This window comes from Trachinotus anak, unplaced genomic scaffold, assembly GCF_046630095.1.
Source record: "Trachinotus anak isolate AG129_WGS33_773 ecotype Australia unplaced genomic scaffold, CSIRO_AGI_Tana_v1 ptg000016l, whole genome shotgun sequence".
NCBI lineage: Eukaryota > Metazoa > Chordata > Actinopteri > Carangiformes > Carangidae > Trachinotus > Trachinotus anak.
Genome location: NW_027273867.1, coordinates 10,634,089 through 10,653,972, shown reverse-complemented (window position 1 = coordinate 10,653,972; position 19,884 = coordinate 10,634,089). Strand labels below are relative to the sequence as shown.

The following is a 19,884-nucleotide window of genomic DNA, read 5'->3' as shown; positions in this document are numbered from 1 at the left end:
ATCTTCCTGTGCCCTACTTCTTTTTATTTTGCATATTTTCTACATGAATTATTCAAATAAAGACACTCAGTGTGTAAACAGAAAAAGAAACGACTCAAAACACCAGGGAAAAAAGATTGTAGCAAGTTAATTGTATTCTAACAAAAATATCCAAGACGCTGGAAGCTATACAAAAATAAAAATGACCAGGTTCCATAGGCCTAATATTGTATAATTATTCACATACACTCATAATTTCCATTCCAAGAGATCAATTTGTTATGGTAATTACAAGCCACGGTTGAGTAGAGCTACTTCAGTGATTTCATTTCGTCCTTACCTTGAATTAATCGTCAAGTCAAATATCAACAGAATAAATGTGCCGAATATACAAATAACAGCAGAGTTAATACCACGGTAGCCTGATATTTATTGTCCCAAGGGAGAAAAAAGAAAAAAAAAAAAAGAAAGAAAAAAAGTTACTGTGATTGATTTGAGTTAATAGTTCAGATGCTGCAGGTCGATTGTAGTCAGGGACTCCGAGAAAAAATAGAAACTGTCCGTAGAAATGTCCACGGGGCTGTCCAGAGACTCTGACAAGCTCGGCGAGGCCGCATCGGAGAGCTGTAGGCAGGAATCCGAGGAGAAAGGCTGAAAGTCGTGTATAGAAACATCCAGGGCCGGGGGACTGTCGCCATTGTCCGGGCCAGATGCCGAGCCGGGGCCCATTGTTGACATGCAGCCCGGAACAGTGGGTGACGGGTTGGGAAAATGTTTCAGATTTTTGTCATTGCTGTTCAGCGGCGCAGCAGCAAAGCTCATGGACTCTCCATTGTGGAGCTGCTGCGTGGAGCCGAGGGAGTTGTTCTGAAAGGAGCAGGTATCTCTCTCCAGCAGGGCCCCGCTCCGCTCGTACAGGGGGGCCTCGTCCTCCTCGTCGCTGTGGATGCCGTCCTCGGCGCCCGGCCCTTTCCCCTCCCCGTTGTGGTTCTCCTTGCTCTGGGTCTGCCGCTTGTGCTTCATGCGCCGGTTCTGGAACCAGACTTTGACCTGCCTCTCGGTCAGGTCCAGCAGAGCCGCTATTTCCACCCTCCTCGGCCGGCACAGATACTTGTTGAAGTGGAACTCCTTCTCCAGCTCCAGCAGCTGTGTGTTGGTGTACGCTGTCCGCAGCCGACGAGAGCCCCCTCCTCCCCCACCGCTCTCCACGATCTCAGGCGAGCCTGGAAAACAAGCAACCACGGTAGCGTGGGATTAAAACGCAGGACACGGCAGTTACATAACCCCGCAGCCCGTGGATCTTACATTAAGGCTTTCACAAACCACCAGAGAGAGGCTCTCAACACGCTGCAGCAAAATGGCCGCTGGAGCTACTGACCCAACTCAGCCTGTGCAGCCTTTATCTAAAAAAAAAAAAAGAAATCATTGCTGCACACAGACACATCAGAGTGTTTTACACCTAAAGAAAAAAAAAGATCTTCAGCGTGAACGTGGAGCAAACAGGGTGCAATATAAAAGCAGCGAGATCCAGGCTGGTGTGGGATACTAATGAATGCTCCAGCTGCCCTCCTCGGCAACGGCACTCCATCACTCTTCATTACTGTCACACATCAAAACTCTGCTACGGCTACAGGAATAAATCATCTTACATCACCAAACTTTACCCAAACTTTTTTTCTTTCTTTCTTTCTTTCTTTCTTTCTTTCTTTCTTCCTTCCTGTTCTTGTTTCACACACAATCACAGCAAATGAACGACCACCAATCTGTCAGAACAACACCACGCAAGGATATCTGTGGGTTTAGTTTTTTAAGGAAAGGCCTGTGTTGCAGGGCTCTATAATTTAGCAACAGATAGTCAACACTCCCCGCAGAAACTGCTGGAGAAATCACCCACCTTTTGGAGAAAAGCACACGGGTCCATTGGAGATGGTGGTGGCGGTTGAGGTTGGCAGGTGGTTCCTCTTGGAGGCTTTCTTCTCCCGCATCCAGGGGTACTCCGGGGGTAAGGAGGCGGTGGGCAGCTGGCTGCATCCGTCGGGGCTGTGTCTGGGCCGGCCGTGCCGCGGATGGCTGCCCGGGTTGAGGCTGGGAATGGTCTGCTCAAAGGGAGGAGGAATCAGTGTCGGGCGTGAAAGCGTCGAGCTCTTGATTGATGAACTTTGAAATGAATCAGCGACAGGGGGGAAAGATGTCAGGCACTCAGCAAGCGACGGCTGACTATTGATAAAACCGCTCTCTCGCTCGAATTCGTAATTCATCTCCGCTCCCTGAGAGCCGAGGAAAGTTTGCAGGCGTGTTTTTAGAAATGTTGCGGCTCAGTGAGGACGAGGAAGAAAAAAATCATTAAAAAAAAAAAAAAAAACCTCGTGGTGGTGTTTTTTTTTTTTTTTTCTATATCACTGATTACGGCCGTGTGGGGACCGAGCTACTATTAAACTATTGAATTCATGGAGACAAGGTTGAAATTGGACCGAATTGCCTGTCACATGATTACCTCTGCCCAATGACAATTTGGGGTTTAATCAAAAGAAGCCACTGTCTGCCTGATTGATCCAAAAACTCAGACGAAGAACGCCTCGCTCAGCTGGGGGACGACTGTTTTTATTTACATCTTTGTCCGCTCAGTTTATCCTCCTCTCGCAATCCTGCAGTCCAGTCCACTAAGCCACAAAATGTGTTTTTTAAGAATGGCTGACGCTCACTATTACAGGGAAGGAGCCCAGCCTGAGGGTACGCGCGGATTCGTGCACTCCTCTTTCTCGTATTGTTTGAGGATGTCAGTCGAGAACGCCCCCACCTCACACACACTCACTCACACACACACACACACACACACACATTTCACGCCAGTAGCTATTCATATAGGCAAGAGCCAGACTTCAGAAGTAGGAAAAAAAAAAAACCAAACACACACACACACACCACAAAAACTGATATTGAGACTTCTGGACAGACACAAACCCAAAAGCCTGTTCAGTGAGGGTGCAGACTCCAGAGTAGATGTGATTCTTCAAAAGGTGCATAACAATGAAATATGCAGTGCATCCATTGACATGTGTTGCAATAAAAAGCCCATCCATTAGGTTAATACTGACGGATATGACACTTCAGACCATTCCATCCTCTGGCTGCAGTTTAACATTTGCAGCTCCAGCTCCACTGGAGAAACTTAGAGACAGATACACAAACATGCAAACACACGGACTCACAATCACCGTTGTTTCTTTAATTGCTATTAGAGGCTATTTATGAGGGCTGTGTAGATATGATATTAAAAACACATAGGGGTTTTTTTTTTCTCGTTTATTCCACAAAAGGTCGATTTCATAACGAGGTCATGCGCGCCCATGTGCGTGCACATAACCACAAACTCCAGCTTGAACACACAGGCACTCTTTGTTTTGTGATTGCTATTAGTCGGATTTTTTCGATAAGCAAAAGCTGCCATTATTATTACCTCCTTTTGAATATTATCCTAACCTTCTGAATGGGTTTATAATCATGTTAAAAGGTTAAAAATCCTGAGGATTGCTGGGGGGGGGGGGGGGGGGGGGGGACAGTAGCTACAACGCTGAAAGGCTTCCTGCTGGATCAGTTCTACCTGAAATTGCAATGAAGCAAACACCAACACGGTTACGATCGACCATTTACAACGAATCCATTTGCAGTGTTATTATGTAGATGAAAATGTTATTGAATGGCTCTTCCCCGCAGTGTTTGGTTTTATAGCTCTTCCAGAATAATCTGTGAAAGCCCCATTTGGGATGTTTTCCGTCAAGCATTGTACATGTTGTATTTCCATTCAAACAAAAAAAAAAAAGAAAAACAAAAAAAAAAAAAAAAAAAAGAAAATATGGCTTAGTGAGTAAGAGAGAGGAAGAAGAGAAGTGGTAGGCCTCTCTCAGTTTGTTGCTTATATTCCAAACAAAGAGTCTTGGAAGCCTGTGCGCGATCAATCTTACTCGCCAAAAGGTCTGACAGCTCGGTGCCCTCACAACACATTTAAGGTTTCTAACTCTCCCCCGGATCAAATGCAGCCAGGAAGCTGCGAGAAACACTGGCCACTCAGATTAGAAGCAGTTTCTGCTCACAGTTTTGCCCGGGCTGTCGCTGGAGGGATGTTTTAAAAGATAAATAAGAATCCAGCTACACAAGATGCGACCATTTCCTTTTTGGAGGAGGCAGCAGCTTATATAATGCGCCATCGGTGAGTATATGGCCAAGCAGCTTCTCCACCTGGCTTTTTATCTTTGAATTGTGAGTGCGATTTACACACCGAGGTGTATTTGTCAGTTTTTGGTGGACATGCAGGTCTGTGCGCGGAGCAGACTTGTGAGGTGGAGGACAGAGTTGCTAGGGGAAGAGATGGATGGCTTTTTTGGAATTACGCACAGGCTTTGTGTGCAAGGAAAGGAGTGGGTGGCGGCATTTAGTGGACCCCAGCCTGTCCTACACACTTGTCTTTACAGCAGGATTGATTTAGGAGCACTTTCCCACGGATGGAAGTGCAATGAAAGAAATACAAGTCCCCCTTTTTCGGTTAAAACGTTATTTATGTGCTACCTGCGTTTGGCGCATATGGGTCACATAAGTCCCTTGCTGTGTATGCGTGTGCGTGTTTGCGCGTGTGTCTGCCTGTGTTGGATTCATCAGCTTTTTTTTTTTTTTTTTGCATTGACACACCATGGTTCAATTGTTCTAGGTTTCCCTGCTAACCATATGTCAGGGCTGGAAATGTCCACGTCCTCTTATATCAGTCTGAAAATGAATTCTTGGTGCAAAATCAGTGAGAACAAATAATAATGCAGTTGCACAAAGAGATAACATAATCATAAAAACTCGACATGGCACAAAAGGTTTTTTTTTTTTTTTGTTTGTTTTGCTAATTTGAGAGGAATGATAGAAAACTCCTGGGGCATGGTTCAATTAAAAAAAAAAGAATCTTTCCTGAAAATTTTAGTAAATCACAAAGCAATATTTTAGCTCCATGTTTGTCTGAGTTGTATTTTGAAAAATCATATACATACTAGGATAGTGCTGCTAATCATGAATAGAAATACATTTAACTGTATCATAATTTGTAAACAACCCTTTCATTTGATCCAAACACACACACGGTCGTTTTCTATTTTTCATCTTCCCACCGATCCTTTCTTTGCTGTAACCACCCTCATAACCGAGGTGCTAGCTGCTGAACGCTGGCATCCGCAAATCTGCAGAATAATGAGACAAATGAAAACCCCGTTATGACTCCAGTTCAGCCTGTATCCTCTCTGACCGCATTTGACTGACTGAACATATCAGGGAATTATTTTTCAAACGATTTCTCATTTAGCTTGTTTGTCTTTCCTGCAGAATCTCCGCAAGGGCCCGGGTGACATTTTTTATTATTATGGATGAGATGAGAGGAGGAGGCCACCCGAGAGTTTTCTCCACGTCGAGTCAAGAGGAGGGAGACAAAAATCAAGTAGCTTTTACTCGGTATTTGACTTTATCCGCGGCCACTTGCTTTTCGTGTTATTGAATATTAAGTATGGCCAATGAGTTCACGTTGTTTTGTAGCCTGTGCATAAATAATAAACATACATTTACCAACTGTCACCCCTGGTTCATTGGTATCATTTTATTATGCTTCTAATATACTGCCAATTGTCTTAAAAATGCATTTTGTGTCATCACCTCGACATCATGAAATTTATCACAATAACAAAATGCAATAATAGCAAAACTAGAAGTATTTTTTCATATTTCTTTTATTTAAGAAGCTGCCTTGTATTTAATTTCGTGATCATGTGAGATGCCTCTGATGTGTCTAAATTAAAATGAGGATGTGCTACAATTATATTTCAATTCTTTTATTTATTTCTTCGAACTGGAGCAGCATGGAATGTATGACATCGGAAAAAAAAATTGATGATGTCTGTTTCTTTTTTTTTTTTGTTGTTGTTTGTTTGTTTTTTTTTTTCTTCAATAAAGAAACTGCTAACGTGTGTCCTTCTTTCCACCCTTATTGCAATGACTGATTGACTTTACATTCGCTGAGAAAATAAAAAAAAAACACCTCCTCGAAGAAGAAAAAGAAGAAGAAGAAGAAGAAGAAAATGGAAACATAGGCTATAATAGCAACATGGTGAGCTGCTGCTGCTGCTGCTGCTGCTGGGAGCTTGTGCAGACTACATGTGTGGACCGGAAAAGGGCCGAGACGCTAATATGCACCAACCTTCTCCCCACACAAAGATCGTAGGGGTGTCAAATAATACTAAAGGACTCTTTTATCTTTACACCAAACAAAAATAAATAACATCAGAAAGTCCAATAGAACAAAACACAAGCAAGGGAGGATGCGTGTAAGCTCATGACCCTTGTTTCTGAAAATGCCCCCCCCCCCCCCTCATAATCCAAGCTCGTGGCTTCACAAGTGCAACAAAATGCAAAAACACAATTCTTCAACTGCGGATAAATAAAAGACGGACACATTCACATTAAAATGAATAACATACGTTCATAATACCCTGTTTGAGTTTCAATTTTAAAACAAGATTTAACAAAGAAAAAAAAAAAAAGATTAAATAGGCCTATGCATATACTGTGCCCCCCTCCCTCCCGCTCTAGACGTCCTACAGCCCGGATAAAGGTCTTTGTGAGACAATGAAACGAGCAAATAGAGAAAAATTCAAGCAAGTCGTGATTATTTATCCTACGCTACTTCACACATCAAACTATAGAAAACATAAACAAAAGCGGAGAGAAGGTGGAAGCGGTGAGGAGGCGCAGAAACAAAGCAGTAATGTGTCTGGAGGTGGGTAAGACAATGGGCGGAGTGATCCGGGCAGCGCCACCGCTACAGATGTGTCAGTTTGGGCGCTTCCTGGATTCTTCCCTGAGAGTAGTGCGGCGTTAGGTCTGTGTACGTCGGTGTCGGATCACACACTCCGTGATGCTGACTGTTGCCCATTGTGATTGCTCCATTGTAGTCCATGTTCGGCGGCGGGTGCGGGAGGTGGGTCAGACCGAAAACGGAGGCCCCAGAATTGGGCATTGAGTCGATGTAACCTCCGCCGACATAAACGGGGCTGCCCTGCATGTGCGTCCCGTAGTTGCCATTGCCTTGGAGAGGATGCGCGTCATACTCGGGCGTGGCCGAGTCGGTCCCGGGGTACCTCTTCTGGGAGGGCGGGCAGTTGTTGAGGGAGCTGTTCAAAGGAGGGGGATATGACGTGGCCATACCGTATGCGTTTTGATGAGGTTTATTGTAAGACGTCGGCGACTGGGATTCGTAAGGTACACTGTTTACAAGAGAATGCATAGAGTTGAGGTATCCTCCGCCTCCTCCTCCACCGCCGCCACCACCGGAGGCCGGGCCTACGGGACTCCGCGGGGACTGTCCGCCAGGGGAAGGCATCATCCCGACGCCTTTCTGATCCTTCTTGTATTTCATCCTGCGGTTCTGGAACCAGATTTTGATCTGTCTCTCGGTGAGGTTGAGCAGGTTAGCCATCTCCACCCTCCGGGGTCTGCAGAGGTACCGGTTAAAGTGGAACTCCTTCTCCAGCTCCACCAGCTGGGCGCTGGTGTAAGCTGTCCGGGCCCTCTTCGATGCTGCTGACCCCGGAGGACTCTTGTCTCCGGGGCAACTCTCCACTGTCAGGGAGGAGGAGAGGAGGATGTCAATCAGTAATCCATTACAGACAGAGAGAGAGAGCGAGAGAGAGAGAGAGAGAGAGAGAGAGAGAGAGAGAGGTACAGGGCCAGAGACAGGAAAGTGAGAGTGAAAGCAAAACCGCGTGACATCACGCACACAGCTGATAACAAAACTCTCCACCATCGAGAGGGGGTGGGGAACAGTTTACTAGATAAATGTGCCCTGATCCACCATTTAAGGCGGTTTTTTCATCGACTCCTTCACTGTCCTCCTCCTCCTCCTTGTTTTTCTTAAAGTGCATGTGTGGATGTGGGCACGTACTGTATGTGTTGCAAACATCTCCACATTTTGATAAATCTGCTCCATGCTGCAAAGCACAGGGGTTATCATCAGGGCTCCATAAGACAATTAACAACCAATGTATGGACACTGCGCCTGTGTGCGCGCTTCACTAACCACAAAGGGACATAAGTAACTGGACAGTGGGTCAATATCTGATATGGAACCAGGTAACCTCAGATTTCCTTCTAAAACATTTTGACCCTCATCCTAACCCGTAATCAGACAGTAGCACACGCGTAATGCAAACACAAGCATTATGTATTCCTCCGGGTTTATGAAGCAGCTCGCCTTCACCTCGCTGATAAGCCTCCCCCCTTCCAAGAGGCTGGAGGTTGGCTGCAGAATAGCAAGGTGTTGGTCTATTTACCGCCGTGGCAGACGGCCAGCACTTAATAAATTTCACTACCTGCCGCCCAGGCCTGGAGCTAAAGGAATGCAACATGACACATCCTGCCCATTAGGTTATTACAGAGACGAGAGATTTAGCACTTTGCATGGGAGGGATACCCCTGTATGTAATGACAATAATTATTGCGTTATTATTTATGAATTCCTTTTTAAAAGGCTAATTTGCTTGTTTAGGATAAGATAGACAGATTTGGAAAACCTGTGTTCAGAGCAGGATTGTTGGTACACGCCCAAAAGTCTTTTCATAAATGTGTTGTTAAAACGAATGAAAACACTTTTCCACACATAAAATCACACCAACACTGCTTTGCGTTTCTATACTAACCTAAAATAACCTATAACCAAGAGATAACAAAATGACAGGCACCCCCCCACCCCCACCCCCAAACACAAACCACCTCATCCTGACCCACCAAATGTTCCCGGAATCAAAACAGCGCAATCTGGCCTGCGTGCGTACCAACGTGCGTAAAACGTGCGTAAAGGGCCTTTCATTAACAGTGGCAAAGCCAGATTGTTAAAAACACTTTCCCAACATAAATCATAATGAAGTCCGCCATACTGCTTCACATTTGTAGGCGACTACCTACAGTATAGCGTAATTAGAAAAATGCCCAATTAATTTACAAAATATAAACATAATAAATGAACAACTCTAAATTTTTAGGTCAGCTCTGGGTAAGTAACCCCCCCCCCCCCCCCAACAACCATGACGCACCAAATTTTCCTTCAGTTAAACAGCCGGATGTGGTGGGTTTCCATACACGTTAGCACTCCACCAAACTCTTCCCTAAACATGAATCCTGAATAAATTAAATCAAAGGCACCACTTTGCTTTACAGTTTCATCTTTTGAAACTATATGAAACTACCTTTATCTTGATTAGAAAATTCCCCAGTTCATTTACAAAAAAAAGAGGATAGGGATAATTGGCAGATGAGTATGTCTTGATTTTTTAGATTGGCTCTATATGATAAAGATTCCAACACTCAACCTCCCCACCCTGAACCACCAAGTTTTCCTCTCTTCGAAACAGCAGGATCTGGTTTATGTACGTGCGTAAAACGTGCGTAAATGACCTTCCATAAATGTTAGCACTTTTACGGCTTGTTAAAAACTAAGGAGAACGCCTTCCCTAAACATAAATCAAAATAAAGCCACACAACTTTGCATTACTACCTGCACCTTAATTGAAATATTACCCACGAAATTTACAAAATAAGAGGATCATGGGAAATGAGGATCTCTATTATTATTATGGTTGGTTTGATATAAACAAACACACCAAAACAACCCACGACCACCCACCCCCCCACACTCTGACCTACCAATCCTTGCTCTAATAAAAACAGCAGGACAAACTGAACAACTGTTGTGCGTGTTTGTTTGTTGTCCCTGCGGGAACATTATGTGATCAGTGGAGATGCGTGTTTACAGTAGGGACAGGTCAGCTGCAGGGCACAGGGACAACAAATGGTGGAATCCACTTCCAATGTTGAGGAACGTGATTCTCCTACAGTCTACAACCTAATAGTATCTTTACAGTGGGCCTATATCATGTCAGGGGCATCGTTTGGAAGAGAAATCAATCCTTTTACATATGAGATGTAGAAACAATACAAGCAACACATTTCCATATAGTCTGTGATGTGTGATGGAGGAGTTGATTACACTCTGTGGGTTTGTTTGTTTTTTCTGAATAACTTTGGGAATCCACATATGGAACAGAAATATAAATACAATGCGATATAATACAACAAGCCACTGATTTAAAAGGCGGAGTAAAATTAACACCTCTCTGACACTGACACAGAAAAATAACCTTCCTAGGGACAGTATTGTCCTCTGCCCACCCCTCCCTCCTAACTCTTTACCTGACCACCCACCCACATTCCCTATCCATTGTGTCCTCCCTCAACAAAACTTATGTAACTTTGTGGTCAGAGGCTATCAGGTTGTGTGTCAGCAGGTTTATGTTGGAGGTACCTGAACTGGAGCTACTGGTGGGTTTCTGCTTGGTGTTCTGACGGGATTCCTTCATCCAGGGGAAGATCTGTTTGCTGCGAGCGCTAGAGGTCGGGGAGCCGTTCTTGGCACTGGGCTGGTTGGACCCGTTGCTTGTGTTTTGGCTGATAGCACCGGGGGATTGTGAGGGAGGGGGTGGACCTGACACCGGCACCTGCGGTTGATTGCTTTCGGGATGAACCTTGGACTGCGCCGCCTGAATGGCTGTGGTCCTGTCGCAGCTCTCCGCCATCTCCCCCGGCTTCTGCAGAGCCACGGAGCCGTCAGGAGACTGCAGGGAGCAGGCAGGTCGATGGTACTCACTTTCCACATGAGAGGCCCGGGGATATTGGACCTGATTGGCATCATAACCGAAGCCATTTGCGCTTTGATATGGGTAGCCACTGTAAATTGCGGAGCTGTCGTAGTAGGTTGCCTTTTGCATCTCGCCGTTTCCCAATATTTATTTCAGAAACTGACAGGGTCTTGACACCCTTGTAGAATAACATTGGCACCCCGTGGTCACGTGACGCCTCTCCGCCAATGGCCTCCTCGGGTGAACCTAGGGTTACAAGAAGCACTGTGAGGAGAAGAAATGGTGGCGATCCATCTTACTTTTCAATACAGGCCTGACACTGGAGACTATGGAGGCAAGATAGGGCCAACAGTCCTGTAGACTATTACCGTTTACCTTATGGCTTACACAGGGCACAGAGGCACGCACTAACCTTGTATTACCATCTGTGCCAAACAACATCAAAACCAAAAACCTCTTCAAAAGCATTTCAGATTGCCAAATCAGTTTTAGGACCTAACAAGAAACTGCATGATATTTTAAAGCTCTGAGCCTATTAACAATGAAACTGAATACTGAGTTACAGCACAACGTGGAAAAAAAAAGCTGCGGGTAAAAAAAGGAGCTGGAGGAGAAGCTTATTAGAGGGTTACCACACAGGAAAATAATATTTCTGTTACATTGTTATTTTACCAACAGGGCTGTCAACAGTGGATCTAATTTCCTTGCAGCCTTGATGAAAACATTCCCCGTGGCTCACAAAAGTTTAACCCTATTTTTGTTTTTTTCATTATTGGTTAAAAAACAACCTCCTTCAGTAAAAAAAAAAACAAAAACACCTGGCTCAAAGCATAAACAACCGCATTCTCTTCTTTGTTTTCTTTTCTGTTTTTTTTTTTTTTTGCATGCTGCAAGATGAATGGAAGGGCCACGAGGAAACCTGAAAAACCGGGCGGGCACTCGTGGATCTCCGTGACCACAGTGTGAACTTTTCCTTGCAGGCCCCATGATAATGACTGCTGTCTGCGCGGCGGCCGGTCGCGGTGATATATGGGGAGGGTCAGTGGGCCGGCACGGCTTGCTCTGAATGAGCGACCCGGTGAGCAGCCGAACTCGATACGCTACGCTCTCAGGCGGACAGAGACCCGGGGAAGGCACACCCAGAGCCTGCTGCTAAAAGCACCATAATTCACGCAGGTAACCATGGGGATCCGCCTCTAACAGATTACTGAGGAAACTATAAACCATAGTATCCACAGATCCACAGGTCACTTTCCTTATCCTTCATAATGTGCGTTAGTAATGAAGTAATGGAATATTTCATGTGTTTTAACTAAAACCATGAAAAAATAGCAAAGCATAATAATAATAATAATAATAACAACAACAATAATCATAATAATAATCATAAGATGAGCAATTCTTTAAAATTAAGGTAATTAATTTACAATACAAATGAAACTGTTGCTGTTGCCATTTGCTTCTGAAATCATGCAGTTCTTTTGTCTACATTATCCACTGCCCGTCGCCCTAAACAAGTATACAACTGTTACAAAAAAAAATTAAAAAATAGATTAAAACTAAACTGACTGCAAGCCTATAACTTCACATTTTAAGTGCTGGAACTAAGAGGCCCTGGCGTTGTGTCTGATAGTAAAAACCTGAGCCCAACAATAACGATATCAGGCTGCAGGCTGCAATAAAAAATGTTACTTGTTTATTTCACAGACCATAGTTCTAGGAGAGTCAGAGAGCAGACGTACAGGCTAACTACAATGTATTTTCATGAAACGAGCACAAAAGTGAAGTGGAAGGAAAAATAAATGTCGAACAACACTGGCTCTGTGCAGCCGAGCAAAACAAGGAGCTGATCAGTCTAAAATGAGCCCTCAGCCTGGTCTCAGCGCAGCTAAACCGCAGACTGAAAGAAGGTGTCTTCGCTGTATCTGCTCTCACGGTGACCTGGGAAACGTATCAGAAAGCTGGGTGGTGTGTGCATCTCCAGGCGAGCAATCGCGAAAGTCAGAAATGGCAGAGAAAGAGAGACAAAAGACAGGCTTGAGCTCTGCGCGCAGCCCTCTGCTCCACGTTGGAGAAATCTGGCTGCCTGACTGTGTGTGTGTGAACTCTTCCTGAACCGAGATCTAAGTCATACGGTGATAAATCACCGAGCGACACACAAACTCCGCCATTTACAACCGAGGGAGCCTATTTCTGGCCTGCTTACCTTATCCTCTGACGACGAATGCAGAGCACCAAGCAATATTTTCTCATTCAGCGACGAAATCGATCAAAGCAGTAATCCAGAGAAAAAGTTTAAAGGCAGGGCTGGCTGGGTGAAGCAGCAGCAGAGGCAGCAGCGGACTGCGCCCTGCCATACACCAGGCATTAGCAGCCACAACAAAAAAAGGAAGAGCAGAGAGAAACCCCTTTCCTCCTTTCCTTTTCTTTTTTTTTTCTCCTACTCGACGTGGATGGGTAAACCGAGATTACGAAAGCAGGCGTGAGCAGTCGGGTCAGCGAGATAAGAGTTATCTGGCCCCAAGATTGAATTTACCGTCATGCTATGGAGCAATGGCCAGGGCTTCATACCAATATTAAACTCAGCCAAGGCTATGCTGGACTATGTGATCCTTCACCAGTACCATGCAGACACCAGTGAACTGCCCCGAACCAGAGCGTCACCATAGACAAGAAAAATTATGCAAATGAAGTAGCGCCTTGGAAAGCCAGTTCAAATCAAGTGGCTGCCTCTCCTCCTCCCCCAACCAAATGAGGCAGTGTGTCTAGAAAAAAAAATAATACATCGTTACAAATAGCACGGAAGTCCATCCCTAAAGTGTTTTAAATCTTTTTTTTTTTTTTTTTGTTATTATTTACTCCACGTCCTGCAGTGGAATTATGAGCCCAGTGGATGAGATGTTGGCGAGAGGGGAGAATACAAAGGAATAATCAGGAGCTGAGCACGCTGCTCTTCCATTTCCATGGGACATAAAGGGCTTCTATCCACAGCTTAATCATTAACCCGCATTTTTTGCATATACTCCTCAATCTTTTGGCACAGGGACGCGCAATTCGTTTGCATTTCTACGCCAGGTCCTACTCCACTGCGTGCATGGCGTCTTGTATGAAGAATACAACATAATGTGTATGTTTTGTTTTTTTTGTTTTTTTTTTAAAGATTAGAAAGCACACGACAACCTGAGATCAAAGCAGTGTTCGAAGTATATCAAGGGAAAACCCCACCGGGAGCAGGCTGTGAAAAATGGGAAGAAGTTTCATCACCAAAGGGCAAAGCGGAGGACATGCAGCGAGGAGCAGGGGAGAAGAGAGCCGGCAGCAGGGGAATCCCTCTGCATGCTAATGCTGGCTTTTGCAGCCAAAAGGAAAGAATGAAAAAAAAAAAAAAAAAAAAAAAAAAGATTTATGTCCTCTCAACTTCTTATGGGCTGTAAACACGTCCAGAGCTGCAGCTTCTGTGCTGGTTTCAGGCGCTGGTACAAAATTCAATGACAATTTAAAAGAGGTAGAAGACACGGACGGCGTGGGAGGGTGAGTGGGACAAAAATTCACATGTGAGGATTTTTTTTTTTTTTTTTTTTTTTAGCCAACTCGGCTTTTTCTTTTTACAAACTCAAGCAGCCACTTTGTATAATTATTTACTTCTTTGTGTTTTGCTAAAACGCTGATTCGTCTTTCTTTTAATTTGGCCCCGAGCAGAGGGTTAAGTGTCAGCGAGCTGGCGGTGCTGCTGCCCTGCTTCATACAAATGATGTGGGAGCAAGGGCAAAAAAAAAAAAAAAAAAAAAAAAAAAAAATTCTTAAATGTTGATGAAAGAAAAAAAACATTTTTAAAAGTTGAGAGCAGTAAACTACAGCGACTGCAGGCAGATGGATTTCGCAGAGAGGAGTTTTTGAAAGGAGTAAGGCACCGCTCCAAGAGCCGCGATTCCCCTCGTCACTTTTATAGTGACAAATTACACCACAAAGACAAGTGGAAGAGAAGGAATTATTGCTCACGGGCTGCTCGTATTGCTGCTGCGAGGAAACGCACAAGCCACGGGCTGCTTCTCCAACCCTGCCAGCGCCTCGGTGGGCGTGTGGGGTACTTATTAGAAATTGAATACGGATATCACCATCAAGCATTCATAACACAAATCAATAAAGATATATGGACTTACCGAAGGCAGTTCAAGGTGTCTCGGAGACCGTGCGTTGGCCTGAATTTACTTGGCTGGATTTCTGCAACGAGGAGCGGGATTAATATTTTTCAAATACTCACAAGACAATACAAGCTTTAAACGTGTTTTTTTTTTTTTAAATATATATATATTTGGGTGAATTTCATGTTCAAATAGCCGCAGTTAGAAAATGGGATTGTGAAGAACAAAGCTATTGTAATTGTGCGTAATTGTTTGGGCCCTGTGTGTTAAGATGGCGCAGAAAGAAAGGGCTGGAAAATCAGCTAACACAAATCAGGTCAAATTTAATGCAATTGAATTTTCAAAAATAATTATTCAGATGAAACAAATGTAGTTTTTATAACATGCTCATCACAGCTTCTGGGAACCGTGGAAAAAAATAGATCCCTTAAGATTTTCAACAGAATGTCATCCAACATAAATTGATCCAACATAAATTCATCCGTAGAAAACACAAGAGAAACCAGACACTGACAAAGAGCTAAGGTCATAATGCAAAGATTATTCTGGCGGAACAACAACACCACAGCCGAGTGCTGCTTCTTCATCAGCGGAACATCACTAAGAAACATTCAAACGGGCCCATATGCAAATCACGGGTGTGTTGTCTCCCCGCTGGCCCACGAGCGTTTTCTCCACGAACGGATCGAATAGTCATTAGCTCTCGCGCACCATCTTCCCCAGGTCCCCGCGCCCATAAATCACAGCTCGAGCCGTGACCTCAGCGCGGCCGCGCGGGCCCGGATGGCGCTCTGTCTCCCATTAGGTCCTCGTTTCCCCGGCGGAGAGACACAGCCCCGCCGCCGCTGCTTCCCCCTGCTTTTATTATGATTATTATGATTATTATTATTATTATTATTATGGATCATCTTGATGTAGCGTTTGCGCACAAACAGCCTCCCGTGTTTGTCTTATAGGACAGGTCGCACCTTTTTTTAAAATTTATTTTTTATTTTTTTTTATTGGGGAGCCGATATTTAAATGGCCGCTTTATTTACAAACGCTTCCACGGGCCTGTTTATCCAAACGGCTGCCTGTGATATTAAAGCTGTGGTAAGAAATAACAACGGGTTTATTACAATGTTTAGCCTCAGAAGCATGAAATGGAACAACGCCTCCACTTTAATGGCCCAGACAAATCCTTAAATATTCACCTATATATGTATATATAGTGTGTGTACATTCTGTAGGCCTATTTATGACCCGCTTCATTCCCTGTGATGAATCTGAGCTAATAACAGATAGTTGAATATCGACAGCCTCTTTCTACCTGTCTGTTTCTGCCCCCTGCGAGAGCCCTGGACCCTTTTTTTTTTTTTTTTTTTTTTTACTGACCTCTGCCTCTCGCAGCAATAACTCACGACAGTAATGAACAATCGGCGGAAATACCTCAAAATAAAATCCATCCTCCCGAAGCTCGGGCTCTGACTCTGTCCCCGTGGAAAAACACATCCGTCCGTGACAGCAGAATAATACATCCAAACCCGGGATCCTCTGTCTCTCAGTCTGCCTCGCTTTTCTTTTTTCTCCCCTCGATAAACAAAAACTACACAGCCCGGACTCCCCTCACGGAGAGTGGGGGGAACCCGCGTATAATCAGCATCATATGGTCAGACCGGGGCTCCGGTTCTCTTCCCCGTGCCATAACACCGCGCCGTGTTATGCGCCCCCCCCACCCACCCCCCACCCCACCCTCACCCCCCCAGCTCACGTGACGCAACGTCAACTTAAATCCCTTTTATTTGAGCCCGTGAATCATTAATGGAGGCAGTCATTGCCCCTGAGGAGAAGCAGATCAGTTTGGAGGGAGAGAGAGAAAAAAAAGAGGGCTCTGTGACACTGAGATGTATCTGGCAGAGCAGCGGCTTTTCCACGCGTCGCCCCTTCACAGGGGGAAAGACTGCTCTGTCAGTGTTAAAGTGCCGTATATCTGGTGCCTGTTAGCGGCTGAGAGAGCTAATCCCGCTGTATTATGCCGAGTTTCAAGTGCAGCCGCGGCTCTGCGCCAGGCTCAGACCGTGAGCGTTTCGCACAGCGGTGTAACAATTCGCACTATGTGAGAATGAGAGAGCTTTCCCTACAAAATACCACTTAATGGTGACATAATGGTTCCCCATCACACCAATAAACCTCCTCTCCTCTCTCACTACAGCGCAGCCGGGGTTGTGGAGTGCATTACAGAGAACTCAACTCAATATCGCCCCCCCCGTCCTCATTGTCAGACTTCGGCTGTAGTGCCACTTACTCAGCCTGTGGTTCTCCATCAGCAAAAGCCTGCATGCTGCTGCTGCTGCTGGCTAAACTGAAGCAAAACGTCACACATTTACCTGTCCTACACACGGAGGGTGTGAGTCCTGGTGGTCGTGAGGGGTGCGTGTCAGTCAGCAGTGAGCGGAAAGTGGAGGTGAAGTAACCAGAGAGCGGCTGCTCGACCCCGCTGATCAGTACATGGACCCCCATTAGACCTACATGCGCTTACGCGTTTCCTATGACCAACTGAGTGATGGCAGAAATTACAGGTTTGTGCAAAGGAAGAGTTTTGGAGTTTTTGGAGAGGGGTGGGGCGGGATGGGCCGGTAAAAGTGCAGACTAAGGCAGAATCTCGCTGTGGTTTGCCACCATAAGATAAACCAACCCCTATCTAAAGACTGTGCCACGCGTGCGCCAGGGAAGAGGTCTGGCTGCAGCCACTCCAGGTATTTGCCAAAAGTCTTAGCCCGGAAGAGCTTCTCTCTTCTCGGCACCGTTTGGCGCTTGTTTTTCCGTCAACACCGAGCAGCGGGCGTGGAAAAGTCCCACCACCACTATTAATCATTCGGGGCGGACATGGACAGCATCCCACTCCCACACCAGGCTTTGTCTTCTCAAACTACAACTTGAGCGGTAAACTTTTAAAGACAGGAACAGAAGCAGAGCAGCGCTTATTAATTCACCTTCAACACCTCTAAAACTGAAGAGGAGGAATATAAATGCTGAGGGTTACAAATGAACTTTTACGCACAGCTTTTGGACGCACGGTAGTGAAGAGAAGAGTGTTCATGTTTTTGGCTAAAAGTCTTTAACTTAATTTTGTTCTCTCTTTGTCCTTGTACAGATGCAGAGCTGTCATAGGATCATATGGCTCGACATGACCGTGCACTGGAGGCTAATCCAACCTTGCCTTTCGCCACCACACCTGAACTCTTCCCTGACCCGGGCAGAGGCATCCAGAGTCGAGTGGGATGTCATTTTGGGTACAAAAACAAGGAGAAGACGTGAAGCGAAGGCCCTCAGCTGGTAGCCTCCTTTTTTCCCCTCCCTACTTTTTGCTGCACTTTTTTTTCCCCTTTGCACAAACGTAGAAGCTGATTGATCATGATTTTAATTCTCATCTGTTTTAGCATAAAACAAATGTTTCAGAGTTAGTTACACAAATCAAGGCTCCTTATCACTGTCAGCGAGGAGGAGTTAGAGGCGCAGACCTCTGGATGTTGGCCAGACGGCGGGTCCATATCTTCCCACAATGTTGACACTCGGAGCTCTTAACAGCCAAGCTTGGGTTACCGATACGTTCAGCTGAAGATAACTCTTTCTGCGAGGTTTACGCCGGCCAACATCAAGGCTAATGCGAAATTCAACGCCTTAAGCTGACTGAAGCCATCGTTCATGGACGCAGACCAGCACTGGGACGGAGGGCAAGGACTGTAGGATCTGTGCTCGCATAGGTGGTTGTAATAAAAACAATTTGAATTTTCATGTTGAACTTACTGGCTCTTTGTCACTGCTCACAGATCATTCATAATAGGCTTTTGTGCAAGTAGCTGTCAGTAAGATTTTGGAGGTAAGTGCAAAATAGGGAATTAAAAACAACAGAAACAGTGTTAATAATAACAACAATACGCACAATTGCATAATAATAAAAATGATTATAATAATACACATTTTTACGTCCCTTAATGACTTTGTTAATGTTTAACCTGTGTCTATTGACCATTGTGTTCAGCCCCATTTAAAAGGCTCTTTCATTTTGAGTTGTCCGGACAACTTTTAGAAGCAACAGATGAGTCCTTGTCCTTGTTCCTGTTGTTTAAACACATTTTCTGCTATTTAGGAATAAATTAAGTAATAAATAAATTTAATTTTTAAATACATTTTCACCGTTTCACCGTTCATGGAGACAGCTATTTGTTTGAGAACATAGTCATTCTGAAATAAACCTTACCAACATAACTGCAGACTGTTTCTTTTTTATTACTGTTCATGTTTGTTTTCAGTTACTGCAACATTTCCCACTGCACCTAAACTATATTTTACCACTGCAGCCACATCTGTCGTGTTACCTCATTTTAAACTGATTTACACAATTACATTGTCTCGTAAGTGCAGGTTGAGTGTTATCATCTTAATTGCTGTCTTGGTTCAAAGATTTAAAAACTTATGAACAAATTAGACCTGCTGTAATGCATCATATTTAATATGATACAAGGTTAAAGTGTGTTTAATGCATGTTTTCGCACAAAATGCACAGACATGTTTAATAAAAAATGGCCGTGGAAGTGTTTGGCAATAAAACAGAGAAATGTGATTGTCGTAGTTTAATAAGCTAAATATGGTTTTAGCAAATTCAGAATCACGAATAAGCAGATTATATTACAGTTTCCACGAATATGTGCCGCAAGATTGTGAAACAACTCCACTTCTGGGACATTTAATACATTTTTTTTTTTTAAAAAGGAAAAACAAAGGAAAAATCAGCCAAATCTACTCACAAGTCATGACGGTCTGTGTCCAGCAGACAGAGTTTTGTCAGGGGAGAAGAGCTGTGACTCGCACCCTGCAGAGGATCACTTCAAATGAAAATAAGGCAGATTTTCAGATCTATTTCTGACCCCGGGCCATTCATTATTCAACAAGTCACGTGAACGAGCGAATTAAAATTTCAGTGCATTGGAAGTGACCTCTATTCGCGAATCAAATGACTTGAAATCTGTAATTGAACTAGTTGGACTCCTTGGAGTCTGCGCAAAACTGGT

The 19,884-nt window shown here is 44.5% G+C and overlaps 2 protein-coding genes and 2 long non-coding RNA genes across 10 annotated transcripts; 2 read left to right on the top strand and 2 right to left on the bottom strand.

Annotated features, from left to right (window-relative positions):
* Positions 1-111: 111 nt before the first annotated feature.
* On the bottom strand, positions 112-3,576 carry LOC139633501 (homeobox protein Hox-A2a). 2 transcript variants are annotated; one of them, XM_071499195.1, is made up of 3 exons: positions 2,589-3,576; positions 1,874-2,075; positions 112-1,202 (listed from the first exon to the last, which is right to left on the bottom strand). In XM_071499195.1, the coding sequence occupies exons 2-3, from the start codon at positions 1,962-1,964 to the stop codon at positions 478-480; spliced, it is 816 nt and encodes a 271-aa protein (XP_071355296.1). In that variant the 5' UTR covers positions 1,965-2,075; positions 2,589-3,576; the 3' UTR covers positions 112-477. The 2 variants fall into 2 exon arrangements, with proteins under 2 accessions (XP_071355296.1, XP_071355295.1); XM_071499194.1 differs by having other exon boundaries at positions 1,874-3,576.
* A 467-nt stretch (positions 3,577-4,043) lies between these two features.
* On the top strand, positions 4,044-5,937 carry LOC139633508 (uncharacterized). The gene is made up of 2 exons (XR_011693775.1): positions 4,044-4,186; positions 5,335-5,937. It is a non-coding gene; the product is annotated as an uncharacterized lncRNA (long non-coding RNA).
* On the bottom strand, positions 5,580-19,638 carry hoxa3a (homeobox A3a). Of its 5 annotated transcripts, none has more exons than XM_071499189.1 (4): positions 16,262-16,525; positions 14,852-14,912; positions 10,358-10,937; positions 5,580-7,620 (listed from the first exon to the last, which is right to left on the bottom strand). In XM_071499189.1, exons 3-4 carry the CDS (start codon positions 10,818-10,820, stop codon positions 6,821-6,823), a joined length of 1,263 nt encoding a protein of 420 aa, XP_071355290.1. In that variant the 5' UTR covers positions 10,821-10,937; positions 14,852-14,912; positions 16,262-16,525; the 3' UTR covers positions 5,580-6,820. The 5 variants fall into 5 exon arrangements, with proteins under 5 accessions (XP_071355290.1, XP_071355293.1, XP_071355292.1 ...); XM_071499192.1 differs by lacking the exon at positions 16,262-16,525 and adding an exon at positions 19,621-19,638 and having other exon boundaries at positions 5,819-7,620; XM_071499191.1 differs by lacking the exon at positions 16,262-16,525 and adding an exon at positions 17,200-17,374 and having other exon boundaries at positions 5,819-7,620.
* LOC139633505 (uncharacterized) lies at positions 13,545-18,607 on the top strand. Of its 2 annotated transcripts, none has more exons than XR_011693770.1 (2): positions 13,545-14,222; positions 17,967-18,607. It is a non-coding gene; the product is annotated as an uncharacterized lncRNA (long non-coding RNA). The 2 variants fall into 2 exon arrangements; XR_011693769.1 differs by lacking the exon at positions 13,545-14,222 and adding an exon at positions 17,399-17,755.
* Positions 19,639-19,884: the final 246 nt, after the last annotated feature.